The 27342-nt window shown below is 38.6% G+C and overlaps 1 protein-coding gene across 1 annotated transcript in view; it reads left to right on the top strand.

Moving 5' to 3' along the window:
- RhoGEF2 (Rho guanine nucleotide exchange factor 2) overlaps nucleotides 1–27342 on the top strand; it is a 725597-nt gene that overhangs the window by 19887 nt on the left and 678368 nt on the right. Inside the window, exons 4-8 of the mRNA XM_080286550.1 lie at nucleotides 4662–4816; nucleotides 5422–5538; nucleotides 21722–21815; nucleotides 23600–23811; nucleotides 27021–27188. Coding sequence (XP_080142676.1) covers nucleotides 4662–4816; nucleotides 5422–5538; nucleotides 21722–21815; nucleotides 23600–23811; nucleotides 27021–27188 — 746 coding nt within the window. The remainder of the gene's footprint in view (nucleotides 1–4661; nucleotides 4817–5421; nucleotides 5539–21721; nucleotides 21816–23599; nucleotides 23812–27020; nucleotides 27189–27342) is intronic.

Genomic DNA, 27342 nt, shown 5'->3' with positions numbered 1-27342 from the left:
ATTCCCTCTCACATCATCCTCCAAAAAATACTTCTCATTCACATAATTCCATGTCAGGCACAGACCTAGTGTTCTAGGGTAGATAAGAATGTTTGGAATTGTTTTGAGAAGTACATTCTAAGCTAGCAAGCCTTCAAGGTGAAGTTTTAAAAACTTGATGACCACACTGTTACAAATTTGTGGTTCTTAAATCTGCACAGGTGTTGATCTAAATGTTTACATGAACTCTGGAACTCACAACCCCTTTGGTATAAGCTGTATTGAAGCTACACTATTTAAAATCTTGTGTCGTTTAATGCGGAATTTTATCCATTCTACATAACTTGAATGAACTGCAGACCTTTGTCCTTTGATTACTATATGTTGTGTGTACTGTACTAGGCTGTCTCTATTAAAATTTGTTATCTTTTATCCAACAACATCTAATTAATGGGTTTATTTCAAGGGTTCCATATTATTTAATACACTAGAAGTCTTTTTGAAATATAATGTCTCAGTATACGTCTACATTTCTTGATGTGGATTGTTTACCCTACAGTTACTGTAACTCTAGTCAAGACTAAGTTGTTTTTGTAATATATTGTGTTCTAATATGCATGTTAGGTTTGCACAAGTGTGTGAATGATTTGACGTATTCCAAGATTTATTACGCAGAGAACTTCATGACAGTTTTATGCAGATGAAACAGCATTCTTTTGCATGCTCAATTCTCGATAAGATAAGAATGGGCATGGTAACCTCCCCAATACTAATACTGTGGTGTTTATCTCTCTCTGAATGGTTGACACTTGTAGCGGTAAGTATGAGCCAGATCGGTTTAGTGTCCTATGCATTATTGGAACATAGTATTTTGATATCACAGTGCCATGAGTTATTCAAGTGGAAGAATTATACTCACACAGTGAAACTGTGTATACTCTGAAGGCATAGTGGGGGTGCCCACTATACAGTTACATCATGTAGCTAGTGCTACCATGACTCTACAATGAGTGAGAACCCCCTCCCCCCTCTTTTTTCTAAAGAAAGCCTAGGAAACCATTTACTTTGTTCAGTGGTAACTGTATAAACAAATGAATGCTTGATGGTCTAATGGGGGTAATGCACTAATAAGATGTAGCCTATAAGAATTTACATCTGACAGATTGTTGAGATAAATTGCTCACATAAATGCCACAAAGGGGCATCGTAGCATAGCCAAGGCTTTCATGCTCCTTATGGAGCAACGAAGAATTGGACGATAGATACATATAAATAGACTGCAGTTTTGATCCGACATATTTGAAGGGGGTCCAGGTTAGGCCAAATGTTTGTACTGTACCTGCACAGTAAACACAGTTTCAGTACAGTATATGGATGTGGTTCTTCCATTGAAACAGTATTTTATATTACTGCCAGGATTATAAAATGGTTGAAAAAACCCACATTGAGAAGTGAAGTACAGTATATTGAAGTCTTTCACACCTCTGTGTTGGTTTTTTCATACTTGAATTATGCATTGCATTCACACAGTCAGTAGATCTTTGGTAAATGCATTGAGCATAAAGGGAATGAAGTTTTGGTGTTTGTGTGGGAATGAGATGGTTGTAGTTTTGACCCTCCATGCAGATTTTATTGTAGTTTCCCCGTGGTTGTTGTGAGCCCCTGCATTGGTGCCCATACCTAGCCCTCACCTACTGTAAACCCCTTCGCTACAGGGAGTCTGTAATGACCCCCCTTCACTAACAGTGGTTTCCCCTAAACTAAATAGAATCATCTGGTGGTTGCAGAAATAGAATAAAAATTTCCTAATATGGAGACTCAAAGCCTTCACTGTGAAATCTCCTCTGACTCTCTCAGCCTGCTGAAGCTGTCAGGTGTTTATGTAAATGAAATATAAAAGGAGTTTCCTTCTTTGTTAGCTACATTATCGGATGAATTTTGTGAAATATCTTTATATAGAAAACAACAAAAAGTGTCATTTAGAGCTAAAATTTGGCCGTTAATTCCTTTATCACATTTTGTGCTATGATCAGATGGCTTTTGCTTAGATGAACTTCTAGTTGTTGTGAAGGAAATTAATGGAAATTAATGGTTGTTCCAGTTAACAGCATCAGTATGGTAACATTTCTTATTCATGTTACTGCTAGATGATTGTATGTGGCACATTAAGGAAAGCCATAGCTGTTTGGTTGTGTGTTTTTTTTTATGTTGTAGCTGTATGGTTGTGTGTGTTTCTGGTTGTAGCTGAATGGATGTGTTGTGTTTCTTGTTGTAGCTGTACGGTTGTGTGTGTTTCTTGTCGTAGCTGTACGGTTGTGTTTGTTTTTTGTCATATGGTTATACCGGTATGTGTTTCTTGTAGCTATTTGGTTGTGTGCATTTCTTGCTGGAACTGTATGGTTGCGTGTGTTTGTTGTCATAGCTGTTTCTTCCCCTTGTATGGTAATGTATTGGTCATGTTTATTTACCCCTCAGATCCCAGTGTCATTTTTTCCTTTATCTTCTGATCCTTTGGAGTGTCTTGTATTACCACATGATTTAGCGATATCCCAGTTTAAATCCTTTGGGTTATAGATAGAAGTTACTAACTCTTGCATAGCTGATGAGGAAAAGTGGCATGTTGTTACTTTTTTAACAATGAACTCTCACTTTTTTGGCTTCCAAATCCCCTTGATGTGATTCAGTATTTCTTTATATGACTTTAATATTTTATTGTCTCAAACACAATGTAATTGATTGAGAGGTCACTTGAATTTTTTTATACAGTTTTGTGTCCAGGTAATTTTCTGGATAAGCCAGGTGACAGGTACTGTTTTGAAATAACTAGAAAACACCTCCAGTTGTTGATGATGTTTATAATTAATTTTTGCAAATGTGTTACCTCTGACAAGATCTGTTTAGAAAGTGTCCAACCTTAGTCTCAAAAAAATAAATAGCTAGCCTGTTGAGCTAGGACACTGATCCCCCTCAAACTAGCCCATTCTGACTTGACACACATAGCCCAGCATTCATTCCACTGCATGAAACATTATTCAAAGTTGGTTCTTAGTAATTCTTGCAAGTGCTCTGTCGCATTTGTCATGATCTCTTCTCTCGTCTGAAATTGGGAACCCTTTGGCAGAGTTTTGAGCTCTGGGAATAACCAAAAGTCGCCCAGAGCCACATCTGATGAGTAGGGGGCCCACTAGACCTGCAGGATGTTGTGCTTGGCTAAAATTTTGGAATCAGTTGAGAAGAATGAGGAGAGGCATTGTCACGGTGCAGCTTCCAACTTGCCAATTTTCAAAGGTCTGGTCTCTTCCTGCCGAACTGTGTCTCGAAGACAACGGATAATGCTGAGGTAGTAATGTTTGTTGATTGACTTTTTGGTGTGTATTCGTAATGCACAACACCACAGTATTTGAAAAATGCTGTCAACATGCAAGTGCATTTCACCCTGCTGCAGACCTGTCGTACCTTTTTTTGGCTGAGGAGACAACTGTGCTTTGGTTTCTGGGTCATACCCATACACCAAAGTCTCATCTCCAGTTATAACAGTCTTCGGAAAGTCTGGATCATGATTTGCACACTCCAGCATGTCTTGAGGAATGTTTGACCAAGAGAAGAGATCATGACGAGTGTGACAGTGCACCTGCAGGAGATACTGAAAACTGACTTTGAAAAATGTTTCATGCAGTGGAAAGAATGCTGGGGTACATGTGCAAGTCAGAAGGGGCCTAATTTGAGGGGGAGTAATGTCCTAGCTCAACAGGTTAGCTATTTATTTTTGTAGAGCCCAAGGTCAGATACTTTCTGAACAGACCATGTAGCTTTAAATAAGTGAGTGTGTATAGTAGTATTTTACATCAATAGGATTTTGGAAACTGATTGAAAGCTGTCCAAAATAGTCTGTTTGCCTCAGTAGTAAGCAAGTTTTGGGGAATTTAGTTTATTTTAGGAGTTCACGTTTTATGTATGTGTGTGTGTAGTCTTTGACGGTGAAGGTGTGAGTAGAGCAAAGAACAGTTATGGGATCATTATGATATTTACTGTAGTTTGAATTCAGTATTTTTTGCAGTTAGTCCTTTACAGCACCTTTAAGGAATGGCACTGTTTTGAATGATATATGGTACATTGTGAAGAAACTCAAGTATTATATGACCAGAATTCATTGTAGGGAGTAAGCATATCATATTACTACTATAGCTATAATTGTTACTGTATGTTTAGTTAAATCTATCACATTTTTGCTGGACAACCATTGAGCTGAAGATGGTGATTCACTGATATGGTATGATTATGGTTTACCAGTAAGTGGAGATTGCTGTTCATTTACTTTGTATAATTGACTGTGGTGTGCCAGTATATGAAGGAGATTACTTCATGCACTACTGTTTGGTGAACCCCTATAGTATTGTGACTTTTAATACTGTACTTTTATATCTTGCTGCCATATGGTTACCATATGTTCAACACAGGAGAGACCTTGCACAGTGAAGGGGTCAGAATCTCCCCCAGTTCCATTAATACGACAGGTGCTAATGAATTCCCTTGAACAGGTACTTGGGAGAAACTAAAGACCAGATTATTATTATTATTGTTATTATTATTATTATTATTCTATTTTTATTTTATTAGCTGCTTCCTACTACCATCTGTACTTCTGCTTTATGACCAGACATGATTCCTTTCTTGACCCTCAGCCACGCACAGTGTGAAATTGACCCTGCAGAGCTGCCCCGAGAGAGAGGCAGGTGTGTTAAACTCCCCACAGGACCCCACACACCGCCCGCTGCCTCCCACACCCACATCATCATCGAAATCCAACGACCGCATCACTGCACCACTACCTGCTAATGTGAGGAGGGAGAGAGAGAGAGAGAGAGAGAGAGAGAGAGAGTAGAATTGAGTAGAGTTGAGTGGAAAGAATGAGAAAAAAGAAGAATTGAGTTACCTGTTGATATACTTATTCCTAATTCTTTACTGTCTAAATTTTGGTTATATGTTGGATCAAGCAGGAATAATAGTGTACCGCCCATCACCTGCAGGCTTATAGTTGTAAAGCTCATATATCTAAACTTGTTGAGTCCACAACCTTAGATTAACTTTTTAATTGCCTCTGTATGTAGGGGTACATATGTTTGCAGCTACGTGGTTTTGAGCTAAATGATGCCAAAGTTTGATGTATTGTATTTATTATTTCATATGTTCTGCAGGTTGCGCGTGTATATTTGATGAGAGTAACACTGAAGACAAATTGTATGTGTGGATGGTTTTGCCTGTGAGATAGATTTGAATGTTTTGAAGGCATGATTAATATGTGAGTTTGCTTACACTGTTTCACAGGGCACTGTTGATGGCTTTGTCAATTTAATCTAGTGGTTTAGATGATGGTGATAATGCTGGTGATGATGATGATGATGATGATTGTAAAGTTCTTCCTTAAATTTTCCCTCTACACAGTCACAGCTGCAGAATCAGATGGAAGCAAATAAAGGCAAGATGCTGACCAAATACCTGGAGAAACAGAGACGTTTGAGGGACAACATAATGCTTGAACTACAGAGGAACCCTTCCAAGGTGAGTGGAGGGAGAGGAAGGTCTCGATGGGTGAGTGTTGATGGTAAGCTGATCTCTGTTAGGGAAGTACTTGGTGATTAAAATGAAATGTTGACACAGATATGGGGACAGTGTTTTTGTATCATTTTAGTTTACTGTGCGAGTTAACCCTTTCACTAGAATAACATTTCATTCAATCATTTTATATCTATCTTTCTTCTGATTGTCCATCTATCTGTCTGTATTTGTCTATTTGTCTTACTCAATCAATCAGTTAGTATCTGTCTGTCTGTCTGTTGATTTGTCTCATCCAACTCCTTGTCAGGTTGTGTAGGACCTGTGGCAAGGCAGCTCAGTCCCATTTTCCTGGCAAGAGTGACTAGCCTGGCTTGCCCCCGATGACATTTGTACTTGTGTTTTCTTCCATCTATCTGTGCACAAATTTTTCGCTCATGAGGAAGTACTTCATGTTGTGAAAGAGAAGTAATTTTCATTTAACTCTTCTCAAAGGTGACATTTTTTTTTTATTCGTACTAGCTCCAGACATATTTTCATGCCTTAGGAAGGACTTTTAAATAATACTGAAAGAATTAACATGATACCTAATTATAGTTTAGTACCCTAATTTAACTACATTATTTTTTTGTTGTCTTAATCACCTCTGTACTTCACACTGATAATGTATACTGTACTGCACTTACCATGGGTTGTATTCTCAGTGGTGTCTTTACATAGAGAAAGCAAGGATCTCCATAATCCTCTGCACAGAAATGACTGTATTATTACTTTAGTTTGACCACCCCTGATGGAGTTGTTTACAGATTAAGAAGGCCCTATTGTAGTGAATGGGTTAAATGTTTATGAGAGCAGCAGAATGTTGCATCACAGACTTATTTAAAGCCCAGTATTAAGTGTCACCATTTTTTTTAAAATCACCTCATATGCAAAATCTACTTGTTTAGGGACAGTTTAATCATGGTTAGATTTTTTTTTTTTTTTTTTTTTTTTACTAAATTTCTTTGTGGTGGGATATAGTATGGTAATTGTATGTTTTATTGCAGAAATTTACTTCGATGTCAAAGATATTACGTTTTCCACATTACTGTATTGACAACCCATAATCCTGCAGGGGAAAAAAAAATAAAAAGGAATCTCTAGGTCAGCCAAGGGATGTCATCAAGTGTGTTTTGCTTTATGAACAGGTTATTGGCAAGTCTGTCTCAAAGATCAGGTAAATGGCAAGCGCATTCTATTCCTGCAGCCTGCATGTCCAAGTTCAGCATGAATCACTTATGTGTATATTTTTGCAGTACCCTACACTTGTATTATGGCAGCACATTTGATTACTATTGTACATGCCATGCTCTGTGTATGCTTGAAATTGGATCCACATTCACTTTAGAAGTTTGCCTGGTCTTAATTAACCAGAAGTAGTTATGTACATTTCTACAGAAGCAGACCGATGCTGCATTTTTTTTTTTTTTTTCCAGTTTTATCCAGGTCAGAGCATAGTGTTTCCTGGACAAGAAGTAAATGCTATTCTCTAGTGATTGTGCAAAGGTATCATTGAATTCAACAAGTATGGTAGCACTTAGATCTAAGAGTGTCATCCTCTGTGTTTTATGCCTGTATATACACAGTTTATTGCTTTGCAGATGTCATTACTTTTGTCATTTATTTGTTCCATCCCACTGTATATGTCAGTCGTAAAGATGCACCTACTTCATTTTGTGCAGTATTTTCAGTTCTGTGGTAAACTACCTTAAGCTTTGCTTTTTAATTTTATTAGTTTGCTAGTATTTTCTTTGAAATTATAGTTGTGTTGGTTTATTGTGTTCTTTCACTTCTACCTTGTGGTAGAAGATGAAGTACATCAATAGCAACAAGAGAGAACCTAGAAATTGATAACACATAATTTTACTGTTATAGAGATAACATCCATCCACCCATCATCCATTCCTACATTGCCCCATGAGGAGTGTAGGAGCCTGGGGCTAGGCAGTTGGTCCTGACATTTAAGATGAGAGTGACCAACCTCACTCATCCCTGAGTGGCATTACGTGAGCAGTAAACTCCAACCACCCCTTGGATATAAACCTTCACCGGCTGAATCCAATTGGAGCACAATAATTACCCACTAAACCACCAGGCACCAAAATTTGGTTATATGGTTATACCCAGCATAGTAAATGGTTTCCTGGTGTACAGGAAACCATTTGGCTTGTCACTTAGTGTAGAGTCACCCATAGACAGAAGGAAGAGGAAAGAATGAAGGAATGAAAGACAGATGCGGGAGTGTAAAGTCACCTGTAGGCAGAAGGATGAGGAAAGAATGAAGGAAAGAAAGATAGAAGAAGATGGAAGGAAAGAAGGATGGAGGAGAGGACAGGGCAGACACTCGAGAGCAGCGCTGTATTGAGTGAGTGGATGGTGAGAGATACACTGTGGAAAAGTTTGTCACAGATAGAGATTTTACCAAGTGGTTGAGAATGTCATTAATTGGTGTTTACTTGAAAAAGACAAGATTAAGTAATGTTGAAGCTGAAGCTTAAGGTAATCCAAGAAGTTATAGGCTTTTTTTATTATTTTGCATTTGGCAGCCAATCTACAAGTGACTTGTAGACTATGAATAGAACTTTGGCATTTAGGAACGGCAGGCAGCTTCTGCTAGTGTCATGACTTGCAAATAATATGATGATGGGTTATTATTTGAACCCAAGCATGGAGTAAGTGACTGTGACAAGGCTTCACTGCGTTGCCTGCTGGTCTGCCAATGGTTAATTTACCTTTTTACAGGTTTTGCAGAGAAACCTAGAGAAGGAGTTGGATTCTATTAACCGTCAGATATCCAAAATTCAGGAGGAACTCAAGAATATGAAAGACGTTGAAACTCAAGTAAGCATTATTTTTTGTTTTGTTTTGAGTTTTCTTTCAGTATTATTATTTTCTTAACCCATTGAGTCTAGTGGTGTCTTTACATTTTATTCTTGCCATATCTTGATTATTTTTTTTGGCTTAGGGTAGATTTTTAAAACCGGAGGAGTTAGATATAGCCTTAATAAACCCCATCAGTATGACTGTCATTTCCTGAGTTGAATTAAATCATATGGTAGGAGCAAGAATATTTGAAAAAAAGACTGCCTAGCATCAGAGGGTTAATCTTATGATATTCCTTTTTTTTTTTTTTTTTTTTTTTTTTTTTTAAATGAAGCTTTTGAAGTCATAATTAACATGATACCTAATTATAGTTTAGTACCCTAATTTAACTACAGTTTTTTTTTTTTTTTTTTTTTTTGTCTTAATCACCTCTGTACTTCACACTGCTAATGTATACTGTACTGTACTTACCATGTGTTGTATTCTCATTGCCGAAAGAGGCTCCCCAGCACCTCTCAGTGACTAGTGTATGTCTGCATATGGCATCTTAATTATTGTTCATATGTTATTTATGAAATCTAAATAAGTGTTAACTTTTAGAGCACTGTTATCATTTCTATACATTCAGGGATGGGTTATGTTTACATTGTTTACGTTTATGTTTAGAGACCACTGACTCTTCTCATATGTGTAGGTATTTTAATTTGATAGCAAGTCTACTTTTGTTGTGATCTTAGGACATTTCCTTCCTCAGTCCCTTATTCCTTAGGTCTCTATGCTGGACCTCATCTCACACCTTGGTCTACCTCTGGGCATTCTTAACTTCCACATTCAGAACTGTGACTCTCCCCAGTCAGTCCTTCTAACCCTTCTTCTTAACATGTCCAGATTATCTCAGACTACCAGTTTGCACCACTTCTGTGATAGCCTGTACTGTGTTTCTTATGCCTAATCTTCCTTGCGGTGCACAATTCTTAGTTTGGTCCTACAATGTTTTTAAGAACGACTACCTTTATCCACCATTAAGCCTATCAGATGTTCAGCTTTGAAGTAGGTGGGCCTGATACCCATCAGTTTTCTACTGAGACATATCCACTTTCCTATGCCTGTGGCTTCTAATTCCCAGAATGTGTCAGTACAGTGGCTTCTCATTCCCAAAGTCTCTCAGTACAGTATTTTCCTAGTGTCAGAGGTTAGTGCATGTCTTTGCACTCCTTGTTGTTTCCCCAGCATGTAGCAAAGGGGTTAATATCAGTGTAGTTTATGTTAATAGAATATGGATAGATGGTAAAGTGAAATAGACAAAATCCATTGCTTAGGAAGGGATGCTATGAAGTCTCTTATACCAATGAGAATACAGCCCAGAGACCCATCACTTGCTACTGCCTGCCTCCTGAGGTGTGCAATGCAACCTGACCAATACATCATAAACCATAGTATCTGTTCACCTGCTTCCCCTCCCCACAGCTTGTGAGAAGTCATATTTTTTTTTATTTCACATCAAAGGAAGACCTGTTGCCTAGTAGTAGCCCTTTAATACTAATTAAAAAAAAATCTTACTCATGCAATATCCTGACAAATTTGGTAATTTTGACAAAACCATTAGTAATGGTGAATTTAGAAGCAGTCTCAGTCAACCCTTTCATAAACTGAAATCTCTTGCCAACCAGAATTAAACCATCAGAAGTTAAACATAAATAAAATTGGAAAGTATATAATTGGATTGAAAGGAGTAACATAGTAGTTCAGACCTTTGCTAAACTGCTGGAGGAACAGTTTGCTTATGATAGTTCCTTGTGAAGTCTGGAAAAGCTCCATACTACTGATGGCAAGTCATCGTTTGCTGGGACACACTGGTTATGATAATCCTTCAACTTGGGTAGGGAGAGGTGGTGAGCAGAATTATGACTTAAAGTTTGCAATGCTGTAATTGTAGAAAGGCAAACAAATGTGCTTGTGTGCTTTTGATGTCTGCAGCTCCTGACCAATTTGAGATCCATATGGTAGACGCAGGGAGCTTTATACAGTAACCCCTTGCTTAACGCATTCTGGGCTTGCGTGACCTTGCTTTAACCCTTAAGCTGTGACATGAGGGTAAACAAAGAAACAATGTTCTTGACTGCAACATATGGGTAAACATTAAAAAAAAAAAAAAAAATCCTTGATTGCACCGTGTGGTTAAACTTGTGCAAAGGAAATGTTCGTGTCTGCGACTTAAAGGTAAATGCACACTTAAATACAATGTCGTGACTGCAACATACACGTAAACTTAGAAAAAAAATAAATGTTCTTGACTGTAACATAAAAAAAGAAAATCAACAATGACATGTGGGTAAACTCTTGCAACAAAATAATGGTCAGCAACTGTGACATGCAGGCAGATTCTTCAGCCTTCACATGATTTAATTTCTTGACTGATAATAGACCCTTTCAAGACTAGTTGGGAAGTTTTTTCTGGAGCTAAGTCAGTTATGACCTGCTCATGATATGCATCGAAAATGTACTTTATTTGCACAGTGCCATCATGATCTCAGCAAATCAAGTCTGAGCAGTGTTTTGAACTGTCTATGCAGTGATGTTATGTAGTACTTGTGGTGATTGTTGTAGCTGTAGTTTCATTGAAATGTGAACCCAGTGGACTGCAAGATGAAATAATCCATCTTTTGCCTGCAGTCCACTATCCTCCTCCATGGGGACAGGGAGGGGGTTGAGTAACATTTGTATTGCTGCCAATCCCAGATTATATACTACCTACCAGTATGTTTTGTTTATTTATTTATTTATTAATTTTTTAATGGAAACTTTTGATATTACTAGAAGTGACTCGGGAATGACTTATTGTCATCATCATATTATTGTAGAGTGGAAGTGGGAAAAATGGTATAGTAACAGAATGTTTAACTTGAAACTTGGAGTGTGCTGGACTCCGTTGTAATCAGACTAGGTAACTGTCGATGGCATATATTATTTATGCCAGTTATGTCTCTGTCTGTCTGGAGGCAACATATCAGTAATGAACTCGAAGGCAAAGTTTTTTTGGGGGGAGGGGTGAATGAAAGTTGGATTTTTTTTTTTTTTTTAAATAGAAACTGGAGACACATTTGCAATAAAACAATGGTTCTTATAGTACTGTTATGATCTTGAGTTTGTCAACACTTGCTGGCTTTGGTAATGAACGATGTCATATGAAATAGTTGTATGTGGTAGCAACACAAAGCATACAAAAGAATATTAGGAGGAAGGATACCCTTAGATGTACAGAGAGGAAGGAGAAATGTGGAAGGTGGAAGATGTCATGTGAAATGTTTTTGCGTGATTGCGCAGCAGAAGAATATGAGGAGGAAGGATACTGTCAGATGTACGGGGAGGATTAAGAAATGGAAGGTGGAAGATGTCATGTGAAATATTTTTGTGTGATAGCACTGCAAAGTTCACAACAGAAGGATATGACAGGGAAGGATACTCTTAGGTGTTTGAAGAGGAATGAGAAATATGGAAGGTGGAAGATGCCATTTGAAACTTTTTTATGTGAAAGCGATGTGAAGCACACAACAAAAGGATGTGACAAGGAAGGATTCTCTCAGGTATTCAAGGAGGAACGAAAGATAAACAGCGTATGGAGAATGTCAGTGAACTCTCCTTGTGATCGTCCTAGATACACAATTCCTAATACACAGAAGGTGGTCTAGCTACATTAACTGCGTAAAACAAAGGGTTACTGTATACTCATGTACTGTACTTAGCGTTGTTGCTGTTGTCGTTGTTGCTTCTGTTGTAACCGCATTATTAACCCCTTCAGCCCAAGGACATAATTTTTGGTTAATTCTTGCCATGTCTGTATGAGTTTATTCAGCCTGAGGATAGACATCTCACATGGAAAGGTTAATGGAGACTGTACAAGTATCTAACCCTTCCAGTGCAGAAAAATCTCTTAAGTTGCATAAAATCATCAAGAGGTTGGGAGAATGAAGCACAGTACTATATTAAGGACATCATCATATAGGAAGGTGTAAATCTATCTGTAGGATCACATTTCCCCATTTTATTTTTTTTTACCATCACTGTTTAGTTCGGCCTTGGTTAGACCTCTTGTAATGAAAGGTTAATAACAGTCGTTGTTAACCCCAGTCAATAGAAGAAGGCCTTCCTATAACTGAATAAAATTATCAGGCAATGGCAAGAAGGAAAGCAAAAAAGTCCTGGTGCTGACGGGGTTAAGATCAGCTCATTCTGTGAAGTTTTTAAAATGACATCAAGGTTTTCATGTTAATTAGTTATTTTATCATTTTTTTTTCCTTTTCTGCCATTTGTTTTTGCCCATGTATTATTTTTTGTGTTGTGTCTTTGTTTTCAGTTTCACTCGCACCCACGCCTCCCGCGCTCTCCTCCCCCCTCCCGCCCCACGTCCTCCCACTCCCGATCCGCCTCCGACATTCCCCCGCCCCTCCCAGCTCGAAACCTGCGCCCTCCCCTTGTCACCCAGTCTTCTGTCCCTAACATCTCGTCCACCACCTCCTCCTCTTCGTTCCCCCTCACCCCTGCCCCCCCTTTGCCCCCAAGGCTCACCCAACTGGAGAGAGTAGGGGAGGGGGGCCTAGCACACAGTCTAGAAAACATACATAAGGCCCCTCATGGTCTCACTCATGTAAGTTCCAATTCGCCTTTGTAAACCACAACAAATTATTCACCCCCTTAGCCCAGTGATGTAAATTTTGTTTTAATCTTGCTATAGTACTTCCTGATGAATATACTCAGCTTAGGAGAGCATTTTCATGCCTGAAGGGTTGCATAAAAGGTGTTTGCTTAAGCTGAATAAAATCATCTGGAAGTAGGTAAAATGCAGTAAAATAAACTTTAAAAATTATGACATTGAAGGGGTTGAGTTGAAATTTTTTGGCTGCTGATTTGAAGCTGTAGATTTCTTGTTGCTCGTTTTTGTAGATATTGTTTTTGTAGATGTGGTTGTTAAGCACAGTGTTTGTTTATTTGTTTCGCACAATCCATTGAACCCAGGGACATCAATTTTTTGTTATTCTTGCCATTTCTGTATGATTTAGTTCAACTTAGGATAAGTTTCCTTAACTGGAGGGGGTTAGTTGTAGATTACTAAGCCTCTTCAGTAGCCAGAGCCTTGCCTAAGTTGAATAAAATCATCTGATAGCAGCAAGAATGAATTAAAAAGGAATGTCACTTAGATTCAGTGGAGTTACAAGTGAAGTAGTATTTGATGTATTGTGTACATATGCACTGAATGGCAGCAAGTACATAAGTCACATGCATGGTTGTTTGCCCTTATCGTTGGAAAGTTGCTTCCTGTCTAACAGCTGTATTGTTATTCACCTCAAAGATTTTGTAATGCCTCTTCCTTTAGAGATTTATTCTGCATATTACACCTCAATATTGTACTGTATGTGTCTGATGCAAACTGTGTCCACATTAAAATGATATTGGTAAAGCATAAGAGAATATTAAGGTGTAATATGCAGAACAAATTGCTAAGTAGCAGGTGCTACGAAGCCTCCTGTGGAACAGAGTAAAGGCCTATGCTGCAAATTTTGTCAGTATTGGCATTGTATAGAAGATGGATGAATTAAACTTGCATATGGAAATTAATGTTATTTGGGAAGATATAATGGTTTTGGCCCAAAGAATGCCCAGATTATGCTGAAACTATTACTCTTTCCCAGAAAATAAATTTCTGTATGTGGTTATAATTCTTCCATTTAAACACTGTGATATCGGAACACTTTGTAGCAGTAGATTGAGTTTTACTATGTTGTGTCTGCATGGCTCACTGTGGTAATGTAAGACTGATGGCATTTGTGGAAAGGTGTCAAGTGCATGTGAGCTAACATGTGAAGAGATTGCAGTTTTGGTATTATCATAGTATATGTAGAAATCTCTTTGGTGGAATAAACTCACTTGCATATGTTGATACCGCACCTTACTTTCTTGCAAATGCAGTAGATATGCAGTTTGTTCATATGCACTGTTACATGTAAATGGAGGAGCCTTTAATGATTGTTTGTACCTTATGTGATTAAAAAAACTATTTTGCTCATTTGCACTTTATGTAGCTAGGGAAACCATTTCGCGAGAAACCATTTTGCTTCTGTATACCAAACCTTGAAGAGCCAGTATGCTCATTTGCATTGTGTATTTTTTTCTTCTACTAAACCATATTTGTAGATATTTATTTCCTTCAGTATTTGTAATGAAACAGTGCCTCATTGCCTTTGTTAAAACTTTACTCTAAATATTCATTCTTTCCTCATCCTGCCTACAGGTGACTTTACGCTCCCCCTTCTGTCTTTCATTCCTTCATTCTTTCCTCTTCCTTCTGCCTATGGGTGACTCTACACTGAGTGACAAGCCAAATGGTTTCCTGTACAGCAGGAAAGTATTTACTACACTGGGTGGTAACCATATAACCAAATTTTGGCGCCTGGTGGTTTACTGGGTAATTACTGTGCTCCAATCGGATTGAGCCAGTGAAGGTTTATATCCAAGGGGTGGTTGGGGTTTATTGCTCATGTAATGCCACTCAGGGATGAGTGAGGTTGGTCACTCTCATTTTAAATGTCAGGACCAGCTGTCTAGCCCCGGGCTCCTGTGCTCCTCATGGGGCAACATAGGGTTTGGGTGATGGATGGATGGACTAAAGACACTAGAGGCATGAGCAATTCTTAGTTATATAGTACGCAAGGAATGCACTGAAGATATGAAGAAAAGATGCTAGGTCGTTCGTTTGTTCATTTGTTTTTGAAGGCTCCAACATGCTTTCATGCGTTGGCCTTGGCCACCTAATGGTGGCTGTCCATGCTGCTTGATATCTGGCAGCCTCCCTGTGCAGTCCCTTGGCCTTGAAGTCACACTTAATGACCTCGTCCCAGGTCTCTATTGGTCTACCCCTCGCAACCCCACCCCTAATGTTAACACTTCTCACTTTCTGCACCCATTTATCATCCCCCAATCTCTCCACATGCCCAGACCACCTCAATCTACCTTTCTTCATCACAAAACCAAAACACTCCAGTCCCATCCTACCTCTCAACTCTTCCATTGTAAACCTAGCCCCCCCACCTGGGCCTCGCACTCAGGGACACACTACACATCCACCTTATCATGGTTATTTCTATATGTTTGAGCCTGCGAATATCCTCTTCCTTTACTGCCGAGGTCTCACTTCCATACAGCATTACACTCCTAACACATGCTGCATACAAAGATCCCTTAGCACGTAGGGAGAGCCCTCTCAGTGTCAGGAGAGGCAACAGCTCCTTGAACTTCTTCCAACCACTGCTCACCATAACCACAGAGCTTGCTCCAGCCCCACCTGTAGTACATAACATGTCTCCCAAATAACAAAACTCTTCCACACACTCAAGAGACTCACTAGGAAGTTCAGTCCTGTCACGCCTGACAATCTCCACCTGCTCTCCCCGACACACCGCACACATAAAATCAGCATTATCTCGCAGTCTGCCTCTGATACCACTACATCTCTTATGCACCCACTTATCACAAACACTGCTCAAGATGGAATTGCTTTCCATGTCCCTGTGGCAAATGGCACATGGCCACTTTCCCTCTTCTTTGACATACTGCCACCAGCCCTAGATGTCATCACTTTTGTTTTATCTGCATTTACTCTTAAGCCTTTGTGCCCCATACCATCTTGCATCGATAGGAAATGCATGTTCTGTAATGATGTTGGAAAGTAGAATCATACTTAAATTTATATTTAAGTTGTTTGTGTTGTAAGACCAGTTGCGTGAATGCATGTTCCAGCTGGTTGTCCAATTTTGACAGTGCTAAATATGACATCAAACAGCATTAATATTGTGTAAGTACATCTGTATTTACTTTGGGATTTTACTACTTTTATACATATTCAGCATTCATTATTTGCCACGTCCAGTATCTTTTGAACTACATTAAGTTGACAGTTCAGTTAATAGTCTGTGAATTCTGTGATAAGTCTTATGTAGTTCCTGGGAGATTGCTTTGATACAGTTCACTTGAACTGGCATATTTTTTGTCAGCCTGAAGAAATATCTGTTGCCACAGTAGCAAAAGGGTTAATCAGAGTGGTTCGTAACCCTTTGACCTTGAGGATGTCCGTTGATGGAACAGAGTACAGTGATAATTTGTTCACGTGGATTAAATGCATCAGTACATCCATGGCAATGAGAGGCTTAACCTTTGAAACTGCAGGTGGAGCTTTTGTACTGTACTTGCTCATTGTACAGGCAGTTATGGGTGGAGTACTTTGTATACAGCATATATAGTGAACCCTCGATATACAGAACCTTCTTTTATCGAATTTCAGTTTTAACGACCACCTTGAGCTGGCTGAACGTTGTGTTTATTTAATGAATTGCCCTTTAGTGACAAAATAGACGTGGGAATCATTGACTAACGTGGCATCCCTTCACACACACACACACACACACACACACACACACACACACACACACACACACACACACACACACACACACACACACACACACAAACACACACCGCATCAGTCTTTGGGTGACCAGCATTGTGAGAGGAGCCATGAATAGAGCATTTATTGAGAAAAAGAGCTGTTTAGACCTAGTGTTATGGTATTGTGTATGACTGAACAGCTGAACGACGCACTATATTTAACGATCGTTTTTGGTAAATGCTACGACACCTGGGGAATTACTGAACAACATGGTGTTCGGCTTTAACGAACTATCAGCTTTGATGTCAAGGGTCTGGTACCAATTAATTTGTTATATTGAGGGCGTACTATACTCTTAAAACTGATTATACCTGAAATATCGTTGGGCCACATGCGCCAATGTACCAGAAAAATTGATTATTGATTATAGGAGAAATATCTTTGGCCCCATATGTATGGCCCCATAAGTACAGTGTTTGCTATTTGAGGGGTTGAGGACAGTTTGATGTTGCTTTGAGCTGTACCACTTAACACTGCAACAGACTTCGGTTATGATGGAAGCTTTGCAATAAAGTTTTGGTTTGATGAAATACTAACTTATGCCTGGCTGTTGCAGGAAGCGTAATGAGCTGGGTATTAACTCACTGTTGAAGCTTAAATGACTGATGTATATTTTATGAAATGTGTTTATACTATAGTTTTGCTTTTTCTTTTATTTATTTATTTTTGGCATGATATGCTGATTCATTTGTGGTTTGAATCTAAAATCCCAATAGGTTTTGAGTTGAAGATTTAGTCATATAGTAATTCGTAATTTGTTAGGATGTTTGTGTTTTCCCCCCCAAAAAGAAGGAACCAGTGACTTTGAACATATGGAAGTTGTTCTCTGTAGCATTCAGAATGAAAAAAAACAAAAATCAAATGATGCCTTGACTCAGTTTATTTGGTATTAAAGTTTCATTTAGACACCAGGAAAACATATCTTTATTTTAAACTGAAAAAGAAATACCATTACTTAAGTATGAAATCCATCACTGGTTATGAGGAAAGAGAGAGAAAAGCCTGCACTCTCTCCACAGTCTTCTTTTTCTTTCTCTCACCAGTCATACTCCCCTTGTACCCATTCAGATTCCATTCTCACCAGTCTCATCCTCATCTTCCTTCAGATTCCTTTCTCATCAGTTTTACTCCCCTTGTCTCCCTTCAGATTTCTTTGTCACCAATCTCTGTTCCATCGTCTGTCTTTAAATTCCTCTCTCACCAGTTTTTATCCTCTCATTTCCATTCTGATTTCTTTCTCACTTCCATTGTGTCTCCTAAGATTCCATTCTTACCAGTCCCACTTCTCTCATCTCCATTTAGATTAATTTTTCTTTGGTCCCTCTCCCCTTGTCTTCCTTTAGATTTGTTACTGTCTGGTCTCACTCCCCTCATCTCCTTTCAGATTCCATTCTCACCAGTCTCACATCCCTCATCTCCTTTTAGATTTCTTTTCACTAGTTTCACTCTCTTCATCCCCCTCTAGAATCCATTATAACTGGTGTCTCTCTCCTTGTCTCAGTTTTTTTCTCACCAGTGTCACTCCCTTTGTTTCCCTTCGGATTTCTCTCATGAGTCCTACTCCCCTCTTCTCCCTTCAAATTCCTCGTCAGACAAGTTTTACAAGTTGTAATTATTTAAATTAAATTTCTGGTGTGCTGTAGTCCTTTTCTGATTTGGATACTTACTTTTCCTTTAGGTATACTGTACTGCTTTTTTTGTAATATATTTTAACTACACTGAAATGGGTGGGTAGCCAAGTCTGTCAATTGTGCAGGAGGCAAATTAAGTATTGATACCCAAAGGTTTGATAAAATTTAAGTTAAATTATGTTTGCTGGATTCTTTGATATGCTGTTATTTAAAGATTTTTAAAAAATGATTTTTAACTGTTTCACATTAATAAGTTACCGGTACTCAGATTATATAATACATCAAAGCAAATAGTTAAATGTAAGTCAGGATCTAATTTGATCAAACTTAGGGGTTCCAGTAGTCATCCATGATTTTCCTGTTTTCAGCTGCTGGTTTTGGTTATTTGTTATTTAGTAAACCATCATAAAATACACTAATTTAAAGTGTATTTTGGAATGATTTAACATAGATTGTTGTTAATCCATCTGAATATTCACTCTGAATAAGCACAGTCTAAAGTCTAGTGATGTGTTGGGGAACTACAAGGGGATTTTAGGCCACCATGAATGTGGGGGCATTTTTTCAGGGATTTCATTATTCATGGATTTTTGCTGTTTGTGTGTCTGCTTCCTAATACCCGCAAAAAAGTAGGGATGAGTGCAGTACTTTTGTTGACTGTACGTTACATGAAGTTCATGCCAAAGTGATACCCTAGCTTTTGCTGTGCTAACCACCATTGTCCTAAGCTGCACATAATGCAACTGGATTATTCTCCCAGTGAGAGGATATTGGCAGCTGTTGTCCAGGCTCATTATTTGTTGCTGGTTCTTATCTGTAACTGGTTCTCTTCTAATACTGTTTCAACAGTTGCCATAACTCTCATAGGTAAGACACTCTAGTATAGTCTTCTCTCTTGAAAATGGTACCTGTATTTGATCTTCTTGGCAGTATTTTGATATTGATGCTACTAGGTAAGGCTTGTTGATGTAGTTCTCTCTCTTGAGATTGATATTGAAATTCATCTTATACTATTTTTACTTTAACCTGTCCTAAATTGCCATCTCCCCAACTTGATTGCTGATTTGTAACAACAGATTAACACTAGCAAATGATGTTAGCCTTGAAGAAGCTTTGTGGAAAGAAGGTAGTATTGTTGTACTTGGCCACCGACTGCATGGAAAAGGCTAGGTGAAAATCTGGGCCAAGTTAAGGTGAAAATAGTATAGCATTATTTCGGCACTAACATTCATGGTAATGTTTCGACACTAACACTCCTAGGTAAGATTCATTGTTTGATTTACTTCTTTTTGTCATTGTATTGTCTGCTGTCTTCATCATCTCATCCAGATAATTTTTCAACACTAACCCATCTAGGTAAGATCAGTTGATATAGTTCTTCTTCTTTATGTAGATACATTGGCTCTTCCTCTTTAATGTAGTATTGCCTTTGTTCAGGTATTTGGTGATTTAGTAATGTTTTTCTTCACAGGCCTGTGATTATATCTTTATTGTTTTGGGAAAATGGGTAAATTGTAGAAATTATGATTCTTCTGTGTACAGTACCTGATACGTATTTGTACAGTAGAAATGGGAACCACATTTTCCCTGAAATTCTTTTTGCTCTTGACACCTTGGTACAAACATTTTGCAATTTCATCACCTCTTTGTTCACTCTTTCACTACAGAACCCCATCCTTAGGTTGGGAAAGAGGTCTGAATGATGATGATAAATTAATATGGTAGATGTTGCTCCTTCAGTCAGAGCCCATATTTGCATTACTAACTTTGAACTAACTAAATGAAGTCAGTCCTTACTTAAACGCTGCATTTAGCCCCTATAAAATGCCCATGTGTTGTATTATACCATTATATGCTACATTACATCATGCATTAATTGAACAGTAGAGCATTGTAGCATAGAAATCCAACAGTAAAAATATCTGTTTGACCAAAAGTCTTTTCAGGAAGTTGGTCTAGCAAGTTACTTATAAAATCAAGTGGTGTAATGCTTTCTCATAATTCTCATATTTAGGTTGATCATGGTACGACTGATGTTCTTTATGGAGTTAAATCAAGTGTCAGTACCCCTTAATTTCATCCTAACTGCTACTGCAATTGTTATTTGGAGGGGAGGGGGACAAAGATGTGTAATGAGGTATGCAATTATATATGAATCTCATCTTGGACTTCTGAGTACAGTATTTACTTTTGAATGATGATCCTGCCTGAGAGTGGTGATTTTGATTTTGTGAATTGTCATGAATCTTTTAGCCACACTTCACTCCCATCCAGGGTCATTGATAGCTGTGTGCTGTGCTGCCCAGAGGTTTCGTATATGTAATGAGTAGTAATTCAGAATTTAAATGTGTTTGAACTCATTTACCAAAATTCTTTGTAAATTTAAGCTTAATTTGGTTACAGTTTTTATAGTTATATTTCACCTTATATTGGGTACTTTGTCCTCCTGATGTCAGTGTATGTGTCCAGACATATGGGTTGAAAGTGACTTTAGTTAACATTATTTCAGTATTCAGTATTAAAGTAATTTAAGAACCTCAGAACACTTGTAAAAAGTTAAAGTGATTTGTGAAAGTGTAGTAGAGCCAGGTCATTATATTACTCTGGATATTAATGGTATTCTTACAATATTTATGTATGAATTATATATCATCTGAGTAATTTTGACAGTTTCATTCCTTTCGCTGTTTATTTTGCATATGAAGTTTTGTCTCTCTTCGAGTACATTCTGTACTTTCTGTATTAGAGCAGCTTATGTATGTTGATATGGTTCATTGGCTTGCATCTGCTGATATTCAGTAAATCTGAGAGAATCAGTATTGCTACACATTAAAAGTTATGAAGCTGTACATTATGATAATAATAATAATAATAATAATAATAATAATAATAATAATCTGGCCTTTTGTTTCTCAAAAGTGCCAGTTCTTCATGGCAGCTTTTTCTCACCACTTAACGTTATCTTGAGCTCATGGTACTAATACGTGTATGATAAGATTATTCCATTTATGCCTACATTTCTACTACCTGGAGCACACTTAACTTTTTCTGGGACATCAGATACTACTACCTATACTTTTATAGTAATATAATTGCCTATTGCTTCTTTTTCTACAGTCTTAACTCCTGTGTCACTTTATATAACCTCTTTTGATAGTTCGTTATAATAGTATGATTACTTATGCCTGTTTTTCTACAGTCTGTGAGCTCGGTGTCGGAGCCCGGCAGCCGCCCACCCTCACACTACCGAGCCAAGTCCTCACCAGACCCTCTTGGCCTACAAATCAGTCCAGGTTAGCCCTATGCTGTAGGGTTTAAGATGAACTTTTTCTATATTCACCTCATGCACCTCACTATGATAACATGAGACAGTCCTTCAATATAACCGCAACAAAAGATCTCTTCTAGCACTTCATTAAAATGACCAGTTTTCCTGTGGTCCACTTTGCATTCGGATGAGCTTGTGGTTATAAAAACAACAACATTATTCATATGTTTAGCTCCTTGAATCAGATGGCATGTTGGTTAATTCTTGTTACTCCCAGATGATTGTATTCAACTTGGGAAAGATCTCTGTAGTTGTAGAGATGAGTGAAAGATAGATCTAACCCATCTATTTCAAAAAGCTTTTATAAGGTGATTAAAATTACATTATGATAGGTCTTAAACTAAAATATAATTGTCTGGAGTTTGGAGGATTATACTAGAAGAGTATATAATTGTACTCAGTATTGTTTTAGCTCCAGGTTCATGTGGCTGTGAACTCAGTGGACTGCAGTCTTAAATTACCCTCCTACTGCAGTTTAACATCTTTTTGGGGAATAGGGAGCTAGGGAAGGAACTGAGGTGCATTTAAATAAGTGGACAATGGAGTTGCCCTATCATATCAGTGCTCCCATGTGAAAGTGTCCCTTTCCAGCACCACTGAACTAGTTAAAGGTGATAAACAGTATGAATCATGTATGACTCCCCCACATCTCTCTAAAGTGCAAAGGTGATGGAGGAAGGGAAGCTATTGATGTTTAAAGAGGACATTCAGTACAGGATTTTTGTAAGCATTTGGGAATGAGAAACTGGGTAGGAGAGTGTTTATGAGTGAAGTGGAGGGGGAGGGGTAGACCAAGGATGAGGTGGAGGGATGGAGTGTAGAAATATATGAGAGAGGGGTATGTGAGTTGAACGGACAGCAGCCAAATGGCAAAGGACAGGACAGCATGGAGGTGATTTGTTTGTGGTCACCTCCAATGGGATTAAGGTATCAGGGTATGGAAAGATAGATAAGTAGTTTGGAATTTTCTTGAGAATACTCTACCCCTAGTTTATGTATTGTGATATTGGATGTCTATCTATCTATCTGTATATTGCCAGACGCCTCAATCCTGTTTGGGGTGGCCACAAATATTGTATAAAATGTATATTGTATAAAATATGAGAAAAGGGTGTAATATTTCAGTAGCTGGGACAAAGTCATAGAGTGCAACCTCAGGGTTAAAGATTGAACAGGGAGGCTGCCAGAGATTAAGCAGTGTGCAGTGCCACCATTAGGTGACTAAGGCCAATGCATGCAGGCATGTTGGAGCCTTTATTAACAATACGATATGTTCTTATTAGTAGACAAGGTCACTATTTTTTTACCATTTTTTTAGTACTAATGATATTTAATGTCATTAAAGGAGTGTGATCAGGCTAGGGAACTGATAGTGGATCAAACTGTTTGGAAGAATTTTGTGCAGAGGAGTGTATTACAAATGTTTGCCATCCCTTCTGCTTTCCCGGTGAGGTGACACTCGTCGACTTGACTCCAGCCGATAGGTGGTGCATAGGAAGTAAGTGTGGACTTTATGCCTATAGGATGGTCAGGATTCTGGGGGCTTGACTGGTGAGTGAATGAGATAGAGTGAAATGAATAAATAAATAGATAGATATAGTGATATTTTGGTTGATTGATTGATGGTAGTGGCAGTAACTAAGTACAGTAATAGAGATAGATAGATAATGTAGATAGATAGATAGATTGATTAATGGTTATGGTGGTAGCACAGTAATCCATTCTTCATTCTTCCCTCTCTTCCTTCAGGGTACTTAAGCGATTCTGGCAACGATGTGAGCCTCTCGTCTGGAAGCAGCCGGAGCGGGAAGGTGTCATCGTTGTGTAACGACGACGCGGCATCACTCTTTCATGAACCCCCAGGCACTCCCCCACCCCCTTATGCCCCAGGGTCCATCTCCTCTCTCCAGTACCCACCCCCGGATGACATGGAGGAGAATTATTCAGTCATACCCGACGACGTGAGTAGGAGTGACTGTTGGGAGTGTTACTGGTTCAAGTGCTATCCCAGTCCCAGTTTGCCCCCCTTTCAAGGAGAATGAATTGGTGAGAAGAGAGCTTGATATCAGATGGCAGAGGTCAGGGTGACGTGGTGATTCCTTTGTGATTACCTCTCATGCAATTCAGGTGTCTGGTGGTACTGTAGGTGGATAGAAGGGATGAGAGGGAGGGGGAGACCAAGAATGTGAAGAGATTGGATGGAGAGGTATATGAATGAGAGTGGTATGGGTTGGAGGGAGGGCAGCACGATGATGCAGGATAGGATAACTTGGAGGTCTTTTTTTTTTTTTTTGGTCACCCCTTCTGGGATAAAAGCATCTGGCCATAGATATGTAGAATTGTAAGGGGCCAAGATTAGGCTGTTAAGTATGGTTGTCCAGCCTTTGGTCAGTACATTTCAGAGGAGGAATAATGGTTTTTTCTATGTTTAACCTTTTTGTGGTTTTGTGATCCATTCGTTATGCTGCTTTCACTGTCCTCTGCCCATAAATATTCCGGCCTGTGGTGATACCTTGAACCTTGAAGAGGATAATCTGAGATGTGACAGTTTTTTTACCATTCTGTGGCCATTCTTGTTACAACAGACACTTTTATTCACCTTAGGAAAGAAGTTTAGTTCTGATGGAATTACATAGGCTGTATATGACCTCTCCAGTCCTAAAACTATCTCCTAACATTAATATAAGCATCTGTTGATAGCAAGAATAACACTACAAGTGCATTATTGGAGTGAATGGATTAATCACAAACCTGGTATGTAATGAGACAACTGTTTCCTAAAGTACCCGTCAGAAATTTAGGGCCTGCATACACTTTTGCCATCTTAGTTTTGTTAATATGGCTGGTAGATTTACTCCTTCACTAAAGCTTTTTTTCCTTAATCATTGCTTCCACCAGAGGATCAGTTCAGTTGAAGGAAGACACACTGTGAATGGTTTGTGGAGGTTGTCTGTAGCATTTTAGTTGTGAGATGTCTCCCTGTGGTTGATTGAAATCGTATGGTGGTAGCAAGATTAAAATGGAAAATGCTACTATATTGAAAGGATTAACACTGGATAATTAATTTCTAAGTACAGCCTACTGTTATGCTGGTCATAAGGTTTTATGGCTTGGGATTTGCTAATGCATTATAGATATGATTCTGTATAAATGACTTGGTTATTGGTAGTATAGTTGTAACTAGCATATCTTGCATCTTCTCAGAAGCAGAATTATTTATATATCAGTCTCTTGTAAATAATGAAGTGATGGCCTTAGCATTATCATAACCAGTGCAGATTAGTCATAGTGATATAACATAGAATAAGTGTTTGTACAGCCTGTTAGTTTAGATGAATGTCTAAAAGCTGTATCCCACACTAATATGCCAGTCTGATTTTGGCTTCACATGACTGGACTGGATGGGCCATTTTTTTTTTCTTTTACTTCAGTTGTACATTATGGTTAACTTATATCTTCCAATACTGTACTCCTTTTACTCTAACTTGGCCCAGATTTCCCATCTCTCCATCTTGAAAGCTGAGTTGTAACAATTGATAATACATTAGGATACAGTGCTAGTCTTGAAGAGGTGCTATGGAAAGGATGTAGAGCCATAGCACTGTCATTCACTGCCACTGAGCTGTGTGAAATAAGCCACATAAGAGCAGATACATGGGCCAAGTTTGGGAAAAAAAGGTATAGCCTGAATTTGGCCTCCTGATAGCCAAGACATCACCCAGGAACTGTGGACATTATGTAGTAGTGCAGAGTTGCAGTATATAATGTCTCCTGCATATGTTTCACTTCTTTTATTCTTAATGAAGGCAGCTCTGACAATGTCTGTGATAATTTGAGAGTTTTGATATTCTTACACTTTTTTACTTGATTTGTAATTGGACAGCATTTATTTTTGTGGAATATGCTACCAGACGCTTAGTACGGTAAAGCATATTTATCTTGCATCAGCTTTGGATAGGTCTTAAAAATAAATTTGGATAAGTGATACATTGGTAAGGTTGTCCTGTTGCAATTAGTCGAGTGTGGACATGTGACATATACTCACTGCTTTGATCATAGAAGATTGTGATCAGACTGGTGAAAACAGCCAGACAGCCAAAGTCCCCCTGCAGAGTGGAGTGGACTGCGTATTCTCCAGGAGTTAGGCTTTTGGTCAGAGTGGCATCAGTAACCTTTACTCTGGTCCAGTCATAGCTCAAAGGGTATCATATTTAGGGAGAAGAACATGGCATGATAAATTATTATTAATTTTATGAGTATGGAGTGCACCAGCCATGTAAAAATATTTATTTTCTTGTGCTTGGAAGGGTTAATAGATTGCCGTTCAGTGCAGATCCCTAAAAAAGAAAAGTTTCAGATGTCATCGGTGAATATTAAGAAGACACAAAGTTATATAAGGAATATTCATCATGGGAATATCAGAATCAAGATCTGCGCAACAGGAAACCATTTACAATGCTGGGTGGTAACCATATAATCATATTATGGTGCCTGTGGTTTAGCGGGCAATTAAGGCGCTCCAGTCAGAGTGAGTCTGGGCAGGTTTACGTCCAAGGGATGGTTGGGGTTTGTTGCTCACTTAATGCCACTCAGGGATTAGTGAGGGTGGTCACTCTTATCTCAAATGCCAGGGCCAACTTGCCTAGCTCTGGGCTCCTATGCTCCCCAATTGGCAACACAGGATTGTATGATGAATGAATGAAGATCTTTTCATATGTAGGACTGCTATATAACCAAAGCTTTTTATTTAACGAAAACTAAGGTACAGAATACAGTTTATTCATCACAGGAATAATAGATTTGTCTAGATTGTTCATTTATACAACTAATAAGCAGAGCTGTCTTTTTTATTTAACTGTGGAATATAGAAAGTCCTCATCATATGTTACCTTTTTCAACATTATTTTTTACCACTAAGTCCACTGTAAGTTAGATAAAGATTATCTCTCAAAAGTTTTATTGGTACCCACGTTGTGAATTGTCATTTTCCCTCCATTTACAGTACGAGTTGTTTTGCAAAAGTATGATAATTTGTTACATGTCATCTCGGTATAGTGAGGACTTACTGTACAAAATTATCTTAGTGGTTGCCTTTGACAAATTTCTGTGGTGTGTCTTGGTTGTATGATTTTGCTATGCTTGACTAACCTAGCTCTCCTCCCTTGGCTAGTGTGATGGTGGTGGCGGGGGGGAGTACTACCCCCCCACAGCACCCCCTCTAATCCCTCCCCCACTTCCCACTTGTCCTTCCCGCCCTGCCCTCCCCCCCAAGCCTGGATCACACCATGCCAGCCCATTCTCTTCTCAGCTCACCAGCCCAACAAGCCCAAATGGACAGGTAAACATTGCCATATTTAACCATGACCTTAATTTATGTAGGTCTGTTTGATGTTATTGGTAGGAGAGTTATAGTCAACTGGGTGTCCTTAGTTTGTGGATCCCAGTAATAAGTAGGATGGTTATGTTCCAGAAGTTTTTGAAGGGAGTAGTGA

Source organism: Coenobita brevimanus, chromosome 112 (genome assembly GCF_032717465.1).
Source record: "Coenobita brevimanus isolate Jiangsu-jjx chromosome 112, ASM3271746v2, whole genome shotgun sequence".
Classification (NCBI taxonomy): domain Eukaryota; kingdom Metazoa; phylum Arthropoda; class Malacostraca; order Decapoda; family Coenobitidae; genus Coenobita; species Coenobita brevimanus.
Note: the sequence above shows the minus strand (reverse complement) of the source record. Positions and strands in the feature narration are given on the sequence as shown.